Source organism: Dicentrarchus labrax, unplaced genomic scaffold, assembly GCF_905237075.1.
Source record: "Dicentrarchus labrax unplaced genomic scaffold, dlabrax2021, whole genome shotgun sequence".
Taxonomy (NCBI): domain Eukaryota; kingdom Metazoa; phylum Chordata; class Actinopteri; family Moronidae; genus Dicentrarchus; species Dicentrarchus labrax.
Genome location: NW_026136706.1, coordinates 29437595 through 29456494, shown reverse-complemented (window position 1 = coordinate 29456494; position 18900 = coordinate 29437595). Strand labels below are relative to the sequence as shown.

The 18900-nt window shown below is 41.3% G+C and overlaps 2 protein-coding genes across 3 annotated transcripts; one reads left to right on the top strand and one right to left on the bottom strand.

The window, feature by feature from the left end:
• Positions 1-285: 285 nt before the first annotated feature.
• Positions 286-7929, bottom strand: dnajb11 (DnaJ heat shock protein family (Hsp40) member B11). The gene is made up of 10 exons (XM_051403324.1): positions 7736-7929; positions 7124-7280; positions 6304-6401; positions 5052-5184; positions 4800-4942; positions 3843-3925; positions 3697-3754; positions 3480-3591; positions 3159-3318; positions 286-1393 (listed from the first exon to the last, which is right to left on the bottom strand). Exons 1-10 carry the CDS (start codon positions 7807-7809, stop codon positions 1329-1331), a joined length of 1083 nt encoding a protein of 360 aa, XP_051259284.1. The 5' UTR covers positions 7810-7929; the 3' UTR covers positions 286-1328.
• A 2442-nt stretch (positions 7930-10371) lies between these two features.
• On the top strand, positions 10372-18290 carry tbccd1 (TBCC domain containing 1). 2 transcript variants are annotated; one of them, XM_051403288.1, is made up of 9 exons: positions 10372-10586; positions 11885-11949; positions 12025-12306; positions 12561-12719; positions 12901-13017; positions 13466-13715; positions 14451-14637; positions 14718-15248; positions 16068-18290. In XM_051403288.1, the coding sequence occupies exons 3-9, from the start codon at positions 12082-12084 to the stop codon at positions 16282-16284; spliced, it is 1686 nt and encodes a 561-aa protein (XP_051259248.1). In that variant the 5' UTR covers positions 10372-10586; positions 11885-11949; positions 12025-12081; the 3' UTR covers positions 16285-18290. The 2 variants fall into 2 exon arrangements, with proteins under 2 accessions (XP_051259248.1, XP_051259247.1); XM_051403287.1 differs by having other exon boundaries at positions 10373-10586; positions 12040-12306.
• Positions 18291-18900: the final 610 nt, after the last annotated feature.

The window sequence follows — 18900 nt, the reverse complement described above, 5'->3', positions numbered from 1 at the left end:
ATGCAACTTTACACAATTAGAACTTCAATCAAATACATTTTTAAGACCTGTTAAATTCCTATTTAAGACATTTTTAAGGCCTAAAATGTGTTTTTAAATTTAAAACATTTTAAATTAAATGATTGTTGACTTTTTAAGATGCCCCTGATCGCAACCTGACAGGCTTATCTCGGGGTAGAATTGTTCACCCAACAGCTGCATCACTCCCTGGAGGTCAGGTTTTACTAATGGCCATTAACTAGACTCGGATGCCATCTGCTGGCAAATTTGGGGTATGACATGCCATCAGAATTTGTAGAAATCTTTATTAAGAGTCAGTCAAAAGTACATTAACCCCTGGCGCACTCAGTAAAAATGGCCAAATAATTCACATTTAAGGCCATGATACTCATAAAATTGGGAGGCAGCGTTTGCAGTCGACTGTAAAAACAGACACATGGGGGAAATAAAAAAAGAAAAAAGTTTCGCCAGTCGGGAACAGCAAGAGGGATGCTGTCTGAAGTCCCTTTGAGTGTCAAAGGTGTGTGAAACTAAATCTTTTCTACAGTGGTGCGGAGGATGTATAAACTGCCCCCCACTCCTCCAAAACAATAAAACTTCACTGTTTCACCCAAGAGGTCAACTCTTGTCACAGTGAACCTGGGGGCTGTGCAATGTGCCCACAGCGCTCCTGTCACAATGTGTCAAATGCAAACAGACAAGTAAGAGGCAACATAAATTAGGAAAACTAAAACACAACAAACAGATGAGCTTTGTTCTTCCCTATTTACAAAGTATTATTGAACAGGAGTCTGACCAGAGCAAAAAAAACCAGTTTCATCAGTCAACAGGTTGGAGCTGTTACATTCAGAAAACTAATAAAAATAGCAGGTGGTCTCACAGGCTGAGAGTTGATCAAAAGTTGGTAGGGGATTTTCTTCTTCAGATGTCCAGTTTGTCAGTAGATGAGCTACTGCACCATCAGCAGATGTAGTGAATGAGTGTCTCCAGAGAGGTACAGTGGTCCACACATTAGTAGACAGACACTGAGTAGAAATAGGTGAATTTTAAAATAACCAAAGGCTTATTACAACATAATGCAGGGACAAAAAACATACAACAAAAGACATGGCATCCTTTCCGTTTTATACACTTCAAATCAAACATCTGCTGTCAAAACGTAGAACAATAAAAACTAATTGGATTCAAGCCATCCTGAGAACAGTCTGAAAATAATAAATACACCCTGGCCAGAATTACAGAGCACCCTCCCGTTGATTGAAGATGTGTGTGTGCGTGCGTGTGTGTGTGTGGCAGATAACTCAGTCCAGGCTGTGTCCATCAGTGTGTTAGTATCCTTGTAGCCCATTGTAAACCTTCTGCACAGAGCCCTGCTTCAGGAGACTCAGAATACCTGCAACGACAGAACAACAACTGTTAACAACAGCAACATAGCAAATTAAAAAATATACATTTTCAAATATCATATAAGTAGGGATGTCACAAGAAACAATATTTCGATACCAAGGACATTCTAGTCTGCCATTAAATGTCACAGGAAGAAAAACGCCGACCAGCACAGAAGAACTACCACGTGTTAACAATGGCGGCTGCAGCTCCGCCCCGACTCATCGAAAAGTGAAACTATTTTCACATATGAACTTCGAACAACCTCAAAATCAGGTTGGGACATTGTCCAAATGTGTCCCTCTACACACGTAGCACACAGCAGGAGTCAGACGTGTTCTCACATGTTGGAATGGTTGGTTCAGAGTGTTCAGAGCGTGCAGGAGGAGGAGAACTCCTCCGTAATGGTGACTGCTGCATTAATACACATAAACCGAGCCTCAAAATGACCACAAAGCTCTAACTGTGAACTATGAGCAGGACACACAGACTGTGTGGAAATTGGATGTTTTCACATCACAGATGACAGAGAAAGACATTAAAACAAGAGGTATCAAAGTGAGACTGTAGGCTAATACGGATTCACTGATTTTGATTGATTGAAATTGATTTTGATATAAATATACAACGATAGAGTTTTTTGTAAATTCTTTGGCATACATTGTTAAACAGGGGTACAATATGACTGAGAATACAATCTTAAGGGGCTAAAATGACCTTTTTTATTTCACCTGGACTTAATGACCTTATTGTTATGAGGGTATGTCTCATCAATTATTTAGTCTGTTAAACTTCAGTAAAAAACAGACATTTTCTCCATTTGTCTGAACATTTAAAAACCCCCAAAAGATTCAAAGTCAGAGAAAATGAGTAAATTCTCACATTAGAGAAGTTAGAATCTACATCTTTTTTTTAGCATTTCTTTCTGGCAAACTACTTCAAAGTATTTAAATGAGCGACTTTAAAAACAGATGCTAACTAATTTATTTAAGTGAGTAACACTTAGTTATCACAACTATTAGTCCTACATTTTAAATACTGCAATAGCATCTGCCTGGTTAATGCCGATGTCTTTCAAACTGTTGGGATTTTCTCTTTAAGATAAGCTGTGAAGTAAAATAACTGGTCATTAAGGAACTGCAAACTTTCTCAAATGCGGTCCTTAAAGAGACAGTTCAGAGAGCAGTTTCACGTAGGAATTATTTTCTTATTACCGAACTACACCCACCAACAGTATCACCCTGCAGAAGGATTTGTGCATTTAGATACACACTTCCTTCAGTGTGGCTATAGCTCAGAGGAAGAGCGGGTCGTCCACTAATCGGAAGGTTGTTGGTTAGATCCCCGGCTCCTCCCGCCACAAAAAGTATATTTGAGCAAGATACTGAACCACGAATTAATCCCGATGATGTGCATGAATGTGTATGAATGCGTTGGTTTCTGTTTGTGAATGTGTGTGAAAGGGTGAATGTGGCCCGTAGAGTAAAAGCGCTTTGAGTGGTCGGAAGACTAGAAAGTCGCTATACAAGTACAGGTCCATTTACCATTACATAGAAAGAAAACAGTTCCTACATGAAACTGCTCACAACAAGGTCTGTGGATTATCTTGAGTAACCAGTAGCCATCTGATTCCATTATCTTAAAGAGAAGGCCAATAAAGCACAGCCACCCACACCAGAACAATCTAGATGGAGGAGAAAATAGCACTATAGGGAAGAGGAAAAACAGGGGCTGTTTTGGGGTGTTCTGTCCTTTGAACACTTCATTCTCACCATCTTTCTGCTGGTCGTCGAGCTGTGTCTGAGGAAACTCCACATCGAAGGTGATGATGAGGGAACCTCGGATGTTGATGTTGTCAAAGTTTGGCAGACCCTCTCCTTTCTTCCACATTCGAGCACTGGGCTTAGTGACCTTATCTCTCACTATATGGACCTGTCAGGCAGAGACAGACCCAACCGTTCAATATGACTGCCACAGTTAACCCAGAGCTCCTCATACTATGGCTCTTTACCAACTTTTAATAGTCAGAGTTCTAAAAGAGTCACAGTGGATAACAAATGCAGTTCTGTAAAAATACCAAGCATGTACAGAACCTTGTGTCCGTCCAGATGTACAATGTCCATCTCAAAGCCGACCAGTGCCTCCACCAGGGATATTGTGACGTTGGTGTACAGGTCATCTCCTCTGCGTTCAAACACAGGATGTCTACAAAGAAAAGCAGCCCCACATCATGTTACTGTATGTCACTAATTTAATATTGTTTTGTAGCACAAGAAAGTACAAGTCACAGTGAGTAAATCTTATTCATACTTCAACACTTTGATGCGGAAACGTAGATCTCCAGGTTCTCCATCGATGTGAGGTTCCCCTGTGGTCACATATAAGATGTTAGCAGCAGGTAATATAAGAAAGAAAGAAGAAAAAAAAGATTTATTTTAAGTTTTATCTAGATTTACCTTCTCCAATGAAAGGGTACTCCATTTCATCTCTCACTCCCTGTTCGATTTCAACCTCCAAGGTCCTCTCTTCATTTACCAGCCTGTAGTTAACAACACATAATGGAAAACATGTTGTGATATTAGGTTTGTACAACTTCTTTCATGAGTGTTACTACAACTCTGAAAGTTCAGTTTTTGCTGTTTTAGAGAGGTGTTGATTTAACTGTATGGTCTTTTTGGAGGCTGCAGTTTGTGGTGCTGTTGAATTGACCCTTCCTAAGTCCCGCCCATTTTTGGTCTGTGCTCCAATAACAACTGAGCAAGCCTGGGTAACCCTCTCCTTCCCTGTACTTAAGACATGCTATGTGCTAGGCTCTCTATGTTGAAAAGACAAAAGCCACACACACATATATATGGTAACAAGTTAGCTAGCTAATGTTTGCAAAACAGTAGCTAACTAGCTAGCTAATCTACATAAATCATTAGTTAGCTTGTTAGCCCAATCTCATTCCATAAAGTCCCAACGTTTTGGTCAGCATGAACAAACAGAGCACCAGCACTGGCGGCACCATGATGCACCACCAATTAACGAGCAGCCGTAGTTGAAAAGAGAAGCAATATACACTAGACATATACACACACACACACACACACACACACACACACACACACACACACACACACACACACACACACACACACACACACACACACACACACACACACACACACACACACACACACACACACACACAGGGACTTGAGATCTGCAGCACTAGATCTCAGTTTCTGGGAAGTAAGAGGACCCTTGAAATCAAGTAATGTAGATTCTCCAGGACGGATCGCTCTCCTAGGATGGAGATTCTGGGTTAAATTTGGGGTATTAAAAAAAATCAGTTGCTATGATCAGCAATGCTCCCAGCATTATTGAGGACACTAAGGGCAATAAGAGTTTTACCACAAGCAGGGACTTACTTTACATTAGGACACTCATCACACACCATCTCCTGAGTCATCTGGAAGCGGCCAGGTCCGAGCTGCGTTGTCCTCATCTCCTGCCTGCAGTTACACTTCCTCTTACCGGGGGCTTCTTTGGCTACAGGTTTGTTACGTACAACCTGTGAGACAAAGCCATTTTAGAAAAGATTATTTTAAAAAAAACTGCCATTTCCACTTTGTGTTACAAACTTTAAAATCAGGATCATGAGCGTAGGCTTTACTCCGCACCTCAACAAAGTTCCCAGAGTACACCTCTTCAAGTGTGACCTCCAGGTCTAGTACAATGTCATTTCCTCTGGGGATGTTCCTGTCCTGTTGCTGCCGGTTGCCTCCAAACATGAACCCAAAGTCACCAAAGAAGCTACGGAGGAAGAGGAGGAGTAGCATGAGTAGACTTTCTTTTAGAAGTACACATATGGGTAATAACACAGTTTCATCTGTGATTTGACTTAGAATCTATTTCTTAAAACATCTGGCCACAACTGAATGCCAGTTCATTTAATATCCTTGTTTGTTGGAGCATGTTTGTAGCCCATTGTTCCACTGCGGTCTCAGTGGAGCACTTCTGGAGCAGTTTCCCTCTAACCGTAACCATTATTTGGCCGCAGTCCATAAGTGGCAGTGCGACACAAGTAGAATTTTTTCCACTTCACGTCTGGGAAACACACTTTGTGTTAAATGTCACACAGCGCTTCCTATTCTACAAACTGTCGGGTATCAAACAGAATATGCACCTAGGTTTACATAGACGACCTGGGCTAAAATACAAAAACCTAATTTCCAGGACAGCATAGATTATTTTGAGGATATCTGTAATTTAAATCAATTTCCAGGTCTCACCATGACTAAAAAACAAACCCTTTCATTTTCCAAGTTTTACAGGATGCGTGGGAACGCTGTCCAAAAACAATCGTAATCATGTAGAGCAATTTCCCTGAAGGGTTGGTTCTCCCTAATTACAAAACAACCCCCAACAAACAAAAACCCAAACTGCAACAAAATCTGTTATCACAAAGGGTGTCTAGCTTTATCCTGATCTAGATCTATTTAGTTTTGGTTTCATTTGTCGAAATTAATTTTGGTTCTCTACCAAGCCGATACAATAGAGGTGGGATGGAACTTAGTTTGTCTTGCTCAAAGGATTGATGACTCACATTTAAAAACAACTGAACAGGAACATTGGTTTTCTGAATCAGGAGTCAGTGTGACCCAGTACTCCATAATCCACAGAACACAATGTCAACAGTTTTTCAAGGCTGTGAGCACCACACACAAAATTCTATTCACCTCAATTTTATATAGGTGGAGAATGACATCTCAGACAAGGATCTCTCAAATTATCTGCATAGCTGGACAGTACCGGTCAGGTGAGGGTTTTTTTTTTGTCTTTTAGGAGCAGCATCCCTTTAAGTTGACCTTACATTAAGTATCTCATTGTTTTTTTGTCCTGTATAAAATCATCTGAGCCCATGAAACCAACCTGGAGAAGATATCGTTGTGTGAGCCATGGTGACCCTCTTTGAGTCCATCTTCCCCGTAAGCGTCGTACTGTTTCCTTTTCTCCTCATCTGAGAGAACCTAGAAATAAACAGCCTGTCAGTCACAGAGCGAACTAATTCTACATTGTTTTATTCACAAACAGATGTGGAACCAGTAACACAATACAATGTAATCCAATACAACAACAATACAAAACAGAACATTTATGCAAGCCCATTCCTGCCAAGGTGATAAACAAAAAGGATTGTGTTACGTCATTATAATTAGAAACTTTCTCAAAATACTGACTTAGCATCTCAAAATATTTATTATTTATTTTGAGCCACTGAGTCAAAATATTTCCATATGTTCCATAAATATTAGAATAGTTACAAGAGCAGTAGTGTTTGCATACAGAATACATCCACTCCCTCTATCTTTAATCACAGAACTGCAAATGTGAAAATGTGATCCGGAAACACCTGCTGAGTTTATCTGAATCCCCTCCCACCTATCCACGTCTGTTCTTCCTCAATGCCAGCTGTGCTAACCAACAGCCAATGAAATGCAGCCACACGGTACAGTCGACCAATCACAGTGAGCGTACAGTTTCCAACAACAACCAAATAGCTAGCTTACAAAAGACTTTTGTATCGGCTCCCCAGGCGCTTCCGCACACAATTACACATTCCCATACAAAATCTACAAAACACTACTGACAGTTACAGGAGCAGAACTATCTTTACAGTCCAAATAAGCTAACTGTGTCTCTCTTCAGCTATCACATGGCATCAAGCACACAGCAACGGTAAAACACTGACCTCATAAGCTGCCCCCAAGTCTGCGAATTTGTCTTGAGCTTTGGGGTCGTCCGGGTTTCTGTCGGGGTGTAACTGGAGAGCCAGCTTTCTGTAGGCCTTCTTGATGTCCCTGATTGATGCACTCTTGGTCACCCCCAAGATCTTATAAAAATCTCGCCTACGGGAGAGAGGGAAGTACCGGCGGTTAGGGGTGACACAGAGACACACAGAGACACACAGAGACACACAGAGACACAAGAGGAGCTGTAGCTAGATAACACTGCTGTTACCTTTACAGACTGAATTACTCAGATAAACAGCCAGCCAGCTGCAGTCACTGAGAAGGAAGCCGGTTTAGTTTCCCTGCTATGAAGGCTAGCTCCTAGCTAACCAAGCTAGCTAGTGGACTAAAACAGGCAGTTACGATGCTAAGTGGTAGCCGCTGAGTGTAAATGCTCAGCTAACGTTAGATAGGAGAAAACACAAGGACACACTTATTAGCAAGTTAGCTCCGTGTGTCAGCCTGCTCCAGTCCTCTCCACACATGTAGAGCCGGTCTGGACCAATCACAGTGAAACATGTGTACCACCTGGCGATGCTGTTTCACCGCCGATCACAGCACAGCCGACTCACCCCGCAAGCACCGCCGAGATCATGTACAGGAGCAGGCAGCATACATTGCACAGATTCATCCCTTTGTGAGCCATAGATCCCAGTGTTTGTAAAAGAAGTAGAAAACGAACAGCCGGCTTTTGAAGGTTGGATCCCGCTGCCAGTCACAAGGCTTCTTCCTCCTGTCAGAGAGAGCCCACCCACTGGACGTCGGCAAATCCGCCTCTCGGTCAAAACTCCGCCCACCATTAAAGACACATTCATCATTCTAGTGATGGGAAGTCCGGCACTTTTCAGTGAGCCACATCTTTTCACTCAGCCCGGCAATAAGAGCCGGATCTTTGGGGCAGTGGTTCCCAACCTTTTTTCTTAAGGGATAGCTTTTTTTCTGTCACTGAGTCAACTGACAACCCCTGACTAAGTGACATATTTTATGGATATTAACAATACAGAACAACTGATGGACTGTACAATGAACTCAAACACTGCAGGACGTTTGTGTAAAACAAGAGATTTGGCTGAATTTTGAGCAGATTATTTCCAGTTAATATTAAACTAAAGTATGTTTTCTTATAGTTTTAGGAACTTTTCATACAATTCTCTGACTGTATTGTGTCAATCATAAATACTATCTAAGCAAACAATTTCATTTAGTTTCCTTCATACAATATAATAATGCTGAGATATGGACCTAGAATGTGTATTTTTTATGCTTCCTTACACTTGTTAAAATCAGTAAGGCCTCGCAACCCACTGTGAAGCTCTGGCATCTCCTGGTGGGAGTCCCGACGCCCAGGTTGGTTACTGCTGCTTTAGGCTCTTAAACGACTCTTCATTTAGTTCCACCGCTGGCTTAAAATTCAGCCAAATTCAGCAGTGTTTTGACCTATTGGTATGTATACACATACATCACCAGAGGAACCTGATTTTTTCACAAATTATCTGTCTCATGTTTTACTGTCAGGATATAGTTAAAGTTTCAGCAAATATAAAAAAAAATGTTTTTCTATAAAAGTTACCTACTGCAGCTTTAATTCTAGATTAATTTATTTTTTAAAGATCAGAAGAAAAAAAAAATCAGTTCACAAACGGGACCAAGTGTCATGCCAAAAAGGGATTTTCAGTCAAAAAATTATTCCTGCCTGCAGGAGCATGCACAGCCTGTTAAAGCTGCAGCTCCAATACATCAACTGCTTTTATCTGGAACAAACAGTCATAACGTGCATAAACACATAACTTTATGTCTGTGGTATTAACCGAGGAATCAAAATGATGGCCAAAGAAGCATTTGCAGTTTATAGTGTAACTAATCCGGCATGACATTTACATGAGCAATAGCAGTAGGTATAGAGGTTTCCTGTATGTTTGATGCATCTCATATGCTTGTTTAGGGATGTGGACTGGTAGCTGGTGAGGTGCTAGTTTCACCTCCTGTGCACTGCCGAGGTGCCCTTGAGCGAGGCACCTAACCCCAAAAACTGCTCATGGGGCGCTGCTAACGTGGCCCATCACTCCACCATCTCTCTCCATGTTTGCATGTCCACAAGCCCTGCATGTGCATGAGTGTGCATTTCAGCCTGTGTGTGTATAAAATAAAAAAGAGTGAAAAAAATAATTTCTCAGATACGGGATTAATACAGTACATCTTAATCTTAGTCTTAATACTGTGACTTCAAAAGAGTCCTAAATTACAAAACCCAAAAAGGTTCAAACACATCCCACAAAAATGAAATTGTTTGCAGGGAGGATGAAATTAATGTGTAAAGAGGAGACACTTTAAATTTAAAAACTAGGCTGTAATTAACATGATTTATGGATGGGTTACATGGGTTAAATAAATTCATCTCTTTCACAATTATCCATATGACCCTGCATTATAACCAGTCCATTCCTTATTACCAGAAATACCTATAAACCCAAGAAATGCAGTTTTCACTTGCCAGAAAGTAATAACAACTGTTCCTTTGTCACTGTAAATTAATTTTCTGACCCTTGGATTATTGTAATTGTAAAAGAAAATAGCTTGAAAGATGGAAATGCTCACATTTAGCGGCACTACTTTGATTTTAACAAACAAAACTGTATATTTATTGTCCTAAGCTGTGGAGAAGGGGCACAATTACCACTTTTGTAGGAAGTAGCCGAAAAGTAATAAAACAAATTACTCTTGGTAGGGAGTAATAATTAAAGTAACAATATTACTTTTTAAGTGTAACGAGTAATAGTAATTAGTAATTAAATTGTTTGTGTAACTTCACTGCCAAAAAGTGATTACAGCTCCTACCTTGTCACTGAACGTTTTTTTTTCTGCTTCAAAATGACTTGATTCACCATGGGGATTGTATCTTAAAGATTATAGCTCACCCACCAACTTGTACCTGTTGAAATACCTTTAAAAGGCCAATAAAATAAATGAAATGCACCTTTGCAATTCACAAAAAGTGAATGCAACTCCTGCCCTAAAGGAGCCGACTCAAAGAGCCGACTCGTTCACGAACGACACATCGCTAAATTATTCTCCCTTCAAATACAGCACCCGTTACTTGACTGTGCACTGGTTTGCTTGAAAATGTTTAAAATGTATGCGTGAATTCAACGACAGCACAAACAGTAGAGTTGATGACTGAGTGAAAACGTACCTCAGTGCACGGTGAAGCGCGCCCCCGCGAGCTGCGCGCAACAGATGTCAGTTGAGGTCTGGGTGGAGAGGAGGGCGCCAAATAGGAAGAACGACAGTTGTGTTCCGGAGAGACTCTCCGTCTAATCACAGCGAACCGCTTCAGGACTCGGTCTCACCTGTACGTTCACTTATGAGTGACCGGACCTATCGAGACGGAACATCGCGTTGTCTGCAGGAGGACAAAGGCTGAAGGTAAGAGAAGGTTATCTCCCTCTCCCTCTCCCTCTCCCTCTGCCTTTACCTCGCTAGCCTCGCTAGCTAACGGTAGCTAACGTTAGGCTGGTGAGTCCTACTTTGGGGGAGTTAACTTTTGAGCATAAACAGCAGCTCGCTGGTTGCTCTGGCTGCCATTGTTGTCGTTCACATTCCTTCACAGTGAGTTTTGTGCATATTTGTGTGCTGTCTACCTGTTTTAGCTCAGAGTCCGCTCTGGTAGCGTGCCAAGCTTGATGTTATGATGCCAAGTCAGGTGTTGGTGACACGAGCAGGTTGCCGGTTGTCATGGCAGCAGCAAAGCGTCATGGAGGCATTGCAGGAGATATTGGCCACGACGTTAAACGCTTATTTTCAATGAGCTTTTTGTTATCATCATGGTTGTGCACTTGTATGGTCAGCCTTACTACAACTGCCCCCGCCCCCAGTTCATCTCTAAATGTAACATTTAACATTATAATGCAATGCTGGGTTTAATGCAATACTTAGTATGCTAAGTTTAACATCATCACAGATGATCTGTCTCATGTACTACTGTCAGGATATAGTGAAAGTTTCAGTGAATATGACAAAAAATTACCTACTGCAGCTTTAAAATCCTGGGCTTTCATTTTGCTTCAGTCATTGAACACAACCTGTCTTTATTTGGAACAGGCCTTTAATTCCTTTTGCACAAAACTCTTGTTCAGCAAAGATAGGAAATACTATCTAATGGTTTATTTAAACCAATATTAATATAACTTGTAAAAATATTTAATGTGATCATTTTGTCATGGTTTCTGTAAAATGAAATGAATGATTAAATTGTGGAGAATCTAACCAATGTACCGATGTGTAGCATGTCCATATTGACAAAATATTTTATATTTGTGTAGGCGAACTAAGCTGCTTAGAACTTACCTAAACGGGCGACCCGGTGGGCTTTGAAGGGGTTTATACATCCAAAGAGCTTCTATGAAATCCAGACCAGTCCTCTAATTGAGACGTGCCTTCATTTTTCAAAATGGGTAGCCACACCAGGCTGATAAGCAGACCTGCCTTTAATTGGGATCCTGCTTTTAATTGAAGTTTCATGGTATTTCCTTTTCTCTGTAAAAGTGAAACTGATGTCTTTGCACCTTGATACATCTACTGACGCGATTGATGTAGGACGTCAAACAAGCAAAGTTAAAAGTAGAAAGTATTGATTTATTCTTCATTTCAATTTCACATATTTGAATTGCAGTTGAACTGTGTATCAGTGTATCATGTGTCCGACATGTTTCCTTTCTCTCTAGACATGGAGTCAGACAGTGTGAGCATATGGCCGCGCATGGAACCCTTCTTACTGGGTGCACTGCAGGTGAATACACTCTTCCCATCTATTTAATGTAAAGATATTCTCCCGTGGATGTGAATGCTGTAAAATAATTTGGAGTCGATACAATTATAGGTGGCTCCCCCCTCCAAGCTCAGCCTGCACTATCTTCGCAAGATGGCGATCTATGTGAGAACACGGGATGGCTGCTTCCCCATCTTGGGCTGGCCCATGTGGAGGCATATTGCCTGTGGAAAGCTACAGCTTCCAGAGGACATTGCGTGGCTCTACTTCGAGACCTTTGACCTTCTCATAGGCCACACTCCAGAGGAGAGGCTGGAGTGGGCAGAGTGTCTTTCCCAGTGCTCTTCCAAAAGCGAGCTGGACCAACAAAGGAACAAGGTAAAAAAAAAAAAAAGAGACAGTATGGAGTAAAATGTATTTAAAGAATATGTGTGCAAACGGCTCAGTTTACCTAAGAATGTAATACTAGCTCATCGTCTCAGATAACTGTCAGGTCTGACTCTTTCATGAGGGTGTGCTGCTCTGTTGTTGTGTTTTGCCCCAGGCTGGGGTTAATGTTACTGCAACCCTGCTCTCACATTTGACTAGACATTGATATTCACCCCTTGTTCTTTTTCTCCTGTTCATTCCAGTTGTCTGTGGACACACTGCAGTTCCTCCTCTTCCTCTACATCCAGCAGCTGAACCGTGTGTCTCTGCGCACCTCTCTGATTGGTGAAGAGTGGCCCAGTCATCGTACTCGCTCCCCCTCTCCATCAGACCGAGAGGCTAAGACTAGCTCGCAGAACAAGGTCCTTGTTCCTGTGAAGGACAAAATACAGCCTGATAACATTATTTTTTGCAATATTCTATTCTGATTACTTCCTATTGCCCAGTGCAAAGCATCTACATTATTAAGTTTAAATGTTCATCGCTCCGTCCTTTGTGATGTGCCGCTCACAGTTCTGCTGCTGTTTCTGTTTGCTTCAGCAGAACTGGGACGATCAGGCCCACCTGTCGTTTGTGCAAAGCCATCTAGCTGAGATTCTGGAGCTGCTGGTGGAGCCAGGTCAACTGTCACAATCTGGACAGGCCCTTAGAGATTGCCAGGTCTGTGGACAGTCAGCACACTTAAAGTGTCACATTTCATTTCTAGGGCTGTAAAAAATAGTTTAAAGCTGTGTTCAAAATGTTGACAGTTCTAAATCAACCTACTGAATGCTGTGTAGGTAACAAGAATTCAGGAATTTGACTCCTTCTCACAGGGTTGTGCAGAGTTGTGGCCATGTTTATTTGTGCTTTAGAACATAACCGCCATGACTCAGAAACAATTTATTCAAATAGTGGATTTAGTTTGAGGATTTTTAACTTGTTTTAGGGTGATGACACATATTACTTTTTGATCTTTGCCTATGGAATAGCTACTGTATGTTTAGCTGATGTGATCTTGGATTTTTATATTTTTTTTTTTATTTTTTTGACTGAATCGACCTTTAATACAAATGACCATTCACATGTTATGATGCATTGTAGCAGATGTTACACTTTGTTTTGCCAGATATCCCTGGAGGCTGTGCGGAGCTTGGGCCTGCTCCTGGAGGGTTCGGTTTGCCAAGGCAGGGCTGTTCAGCCCGTCCACAGGCTGCTGACCAAAGGTCCACTCCAGACACAAGCTGGCTACTCCACGCTCAGCCACTCCTTCCCCTTGCACAAGCTGCTGTCCTGTCTCCACCACAACCTCACACTCAACCCCTTTGGGATAACCGCCTGCCTGCGCTCAGGCAAGAAACTAGCCTGGGCTCAACAAGGTATCCTTAACTCATTAATGTCCACAGTGGAATTTCATCATTTAACCTTAAGTGACAAAATATAGTATGTTACATAAATGGGTGTATCTCAAAATCTGTAAGGAGTTACATCACATTCTCACACCATTGGATTCAGAACAACTTCAATTTCAATAATATATGCTTTGATCCAGTGTAGATCAGATATTTAACATGTCAAATGAATGTTAAACGTAATTTTGAGATTTGTTTTAGATTGCATTTTTACAAGAAAATCAAGTTTGCCACCCAATTAAGGCATGATCAATATGTGAAATCAAAAGTTTTGATTTTGTCATGTCATTTCCACAGCAAGTGTTGTGTTTCTACCTCTAACAGAATCAAATCTGTGGTGCTTTTCCTTAACATACTAAATGTAGTCTGTAGTCACTACTGGCTTTGGAATTAGGTTGTATATTGCAGTTTATCATGAATCTGTACTGTGATTTTGAGACGTTGTCTCAGAGGAATTATCAGCGATGTATGGGTGTTAAAGATCTCCTCAGACATGTATTAAGACATTTATACAAATAATCTGCTTGGGACAATAATGTGTGTCTGATATGTTTTTATTTTTGCAAAAAAATCTTAAAGTTATTTACTTTTACTTCTCCCTCATTAAAAATCCTGGAATCTATAAATATGCAAATGTGGTTCAGTTCTGTTTCCAACTTTGTCTGTTTACATTTATTTGACTACTTGTTCTCTGCATTCCAGTGGAGGGGGCCATGAAGAGAGCCAAAATAGCTCGTAACACCCACATGGCTCCACCCGGCAGTAAGATGGTGCTGATGTCGCAAGTCTTCAAACAGACCCTGGCTAAAACCTCAGACAAACTGACCGGTGCCAACATCAAAATCCACAGATGCTCAGACGCCTTCATATACCTTCTCTCACCTCTCAGGTAGGGTAGCATCCATTAGTATAAGCTGTGCTGTAGACTCAGTTCATCTGTCATGGATTTTGTCATTTATGCTCCTTCAGATCGGTCAGTGTTGACAAATGCCGTGACAGCACAGTGGTCCTGGGTCCTGTTGAGACCAGCATCCACATCCACAGCTGTCAGAATGTGCGGGTGGTGTGCGTGGCTGGCAGGGTCGCTGTTGGAGCCTCCTCATGTTGCACCATCCACGCCTTGACACCCACCCGCCCCTTGCTTCTACCTGGAAACACAGACATAACACTGGGGCCCTTCCACACGTTCTACCCCTCCATGGAGGATCATATGGCCAGTGCGGGGCTGGCTGTGGTCCCCAATGCCTGGGACCGACCCTTGCTTCTGGGGAGCGAGGGCCTCGTCAACCCCTCCCTCAACGTGACGTCCAACCCAGACGCCGCCTGCTACCGCCTGCTGCCCCCGGCTGAGTTTCACACGCTGCTCGTGCCTTTCCAGATGGAAGGGGACACGTGTGAGGTGCCAGGGGGATTGCCTCCTGCGTATCAGGCAGCACTGGATGACCAGCAGAAGAGGATTCAGAACTGGCAGAAGACTGTGATGGAGGCCCGGCTGAACAAGTGAGTCCGGCCCTCTTCACACCATTATTAATAATTCATAATAAATAAAGAGGTGACAAGTGCACACATTCTTTACTCAAGTAGAAGAACAGATAATTGTGTAAAAAAAAAAAAAAAAAAAAACCTACGTATTGTGAAAGTGGACCAAATCAGAACTGACAAAATCAGATTCCATGTGATTTTGTGCCTGCAGCCTGAACGCAGCCAGACTATAAGAGTACAACTCTCTTGGTTTCTCTGAAGGACATTTCTACCGACATAAGGACATTTCAGGGCAAAAAGTGGCCGGTTGCTTCGCTCACCAGCCAAAAAAACAATGGTTAAATATCGAGCGGCTGGTAAAAGTTTGAACATTCAAGTTCATTTTGGACCTAGTTTAAGTTTACAGTATGTTTTTGGGGCATTTAAAGCATATTTTGATGATTATCACGATAATATTGTGAATCTCACTTATTATGGCCAAGATAATCGTGTGATATTGTCATATCATCCCATGCTTACATGTATGAAAATAAGTTTTACCGTTCCATTGTCCAGTGTGCTATTTTAATCAGTGGAAAGTTAGAATGGAACAGCCATTCCAAAAATCAATTAGAATGTGAGTTAGCTGCTCAGCTGGAGAGATATTATGGAGTTCAGTGATGGCATTGGTGTCAGAAAACTTGCTCGAGGGGGCTCTACTCTCTACCTGACCCTGACAGCACAGGGAACTCATCGTAGATTGATTTCTACATTACAGTGCTTTAACACTAATCTCATCCACATCCCGCCTCTGTACTGTTTCTGTTCTAACTGATTTCTCATGTCTGTGTTCTCCAGGGAGCAGAAGCGGCAGTTCCAGGAGCTGGTGGAGGTCAAGTTCCATGAGTGGCTTCTGGAAACGGGGCACAGGCAGGAACTCGACAGCCTTATCCCACCCACAATAGCCTCCTTAAAGGACTCTACTGATGGTCCTGCAACAGACAGGCCCCAAGTTAACGATAGCAAACATATGAGGACTGGACGGACAGTTGGAAAGTCACCTATGGCTTGTTGAATTGTTGGCTTACACTTGTTAGCCAGCGGGATGATTGTGCTCGTAAATGAACGTAGTGTGACAGTGCACACATACAGGTAACTTATGGTCATACTGACCTTTGAAACTCCTGTTAGTTCTTAACGAACAGACGAGTTTGATTGCTGGAAGTATTATTGTGCGGTATGTTTGTGGTTATTTACACCTTACTCTAGCCAGTCTAGAGCTGTTGATGCAGCATTTATAGCAACTTATGTCCCACTCATTCTTGAGTGGAAGGCCAGTACAGGCTGCTTTACTGGTCCTTCTTAAGAGAAGGCTAAGTCATTAACCTGTCTTAGCCGAGGAGGGAGTGGATTGGTATGTTGTAAAACGACATCCCAAACACTGCTCTTTTGACTTGACACGGGTGTAGCATTGTGAAGTAACCACAGGGTTTTAAAGGGACAAAAAAAGCTTGGATTTGGGTTTACTGCCGAATGTCATCTTTTGGAGACAGGAAATACAAATGAAGTTGAATAAAAGTAGAAGAAGAAAAGTGTCAGTGTTCTCTTGAAGCCTAAATAGCTCTTCAATGTAATAATAATTTCTAAAACCTACATTAAGATATGCAGTTTGAGGGCTACAATCTGCTTACGTTCTTGCGAAAAATATTAAACATGGAGACTGGCTCAGAAAACCGTGATCCCCATAAAGTATGGAGTACCATTTCTTCCCACATATGTAAACTACACGCTATTTTTAAAAAGTATATTCTCAGTAAGCGATGCTGACACATGCATCTAAAGATGGACAGTGTAGTTGATCAATTGAGCACTTTGGGTATTAAGGACATGTTAGTACACCTACAGTTACTTGCTCAGGTTATAGAATTCCTAATGTTTAAAAAATAGCAATCAAGCGTTTTCCATTAGGAAGAAAAGGAAGGACATCATTTATTGTAGGTGTGTGATTGCACCGCTCAAGCTTACCTGTCACATTTTATAAGGGGGCAGCAGTACCTGTTGCTACGCCCCTCTCCACGGGCTGTCTCTTAATGCATGTTGTTTGTTTTGCCTCTCCCCAATTATTGTTATCACTGTATGTGTTTTTTACTAGCTGTCAAAGTGAAATATCTGCTCTGACAGTGAGTCAACATGAGTGTAGCAACAATTAATATTGCACTTATCCTTTAATTTCTTCATTACAGCCGAAAGAGCTGATTTGCTGAGGTGCCAAACAAGGTCAAATTTAACAAACTTTTGGTGAGTTTGTGGCCAGATGTTGCCTAAATGTATTTCTGTTTTTGTATGAACTCACCTGTATGAATATGTATAATTATATGAAGATTATTTTTCTCCATTACAATTTTTAGAATTGAATACCTCCAAAGTGTACTTCAGACTCATTACAGCGTGCTATATTTTCACAGACGGGGATATACATTACATACAACAGAACCGCTGCACGTGTCTTCAGGGCAGCATTTATTGGTTTTAGGAAGTTAAGGGAAGATGAACTTACTGTAAAAGCTTTCAATATGCTGGGATGTGTCTCTTCATTTTCAAGGTGTAAGGCTACTTTCACACTGCAAGCCTTAAAACTCAGTTCAGATTTCTTTTGTTTGGCTGTTGACATTATTTGTTAAGTGTGGCCCACATTCTTCAATCTAGAGTGACATAAAAGTTACATGAATCACTTTGCTAAAAATCCGACCTGTATCTGATTTGGACCACATATGAAAGTGACCTGAATCAGAATTGAAAAGATCAGATTCCATGTGATTTGTGCCGTTCACACTGTCATGAAAGAACAGATCTGAGTCACACATGAGCAAAAAAACTGATTTGTGTTACTTGTGCGAGCAGTGTGAACGTAGCCTTATTACTGATTACACTGTAAAATGTCTTACTGCTGTTGTTTACTTGGAAAAACATACCTTCTGATCTGAACACATGCACCTCTATGCAGCTACCATATGAAGAGCACAATATAGTTTGTATGGATTATTAAAAAAATTCAAATGAATTAAAGGTTTTGACTATAAAGCTCTTGCTTATTGTTTTGGATATTCAGATATTCTGTCTTTACCCTTGGACACATCAACTTTACACTGAAAGGCATGAATTCCAATCATAATACAGACTACTATTTGTTGTAACTGTGGTTATGCAACACTGACAGTTGTGGAATGTGACTAGCACAACTTACTACACTTTAGTAAAACCATGACTTATTTGTGTATTTTACTTTAATATTCCCATTTGAAGCCACTTCATGCTCTGTTACATTTCACAAGGAAATACTTGTTACCCCACTACATGTGTTTGCCACTACAGATCACACAGTGACAGTCTGCAGTTGCACCACTGACTTTTGCAACTCATTTCAAATTAAACACTTTGACACTTGTGTTAGGTTTTGGCTTTGCTAACAAGTTCATACGTATACATTTTAAATTGTGAACTTGGTTGTACCACCTGACATGGTACCGGCCAACCGATGAGTTGAAAGTAGCTATTTCTGTCACAATTTGAGAGAGATCTACAAACTTTTTCTCTCAGCCATAAAGGGCACTTGGGGTCTGGTTGATGCAATATCCTGTTAATGGTTACAACCTGTTGACTTCAAAATAATATGGTAAGGTTATGCCACCCT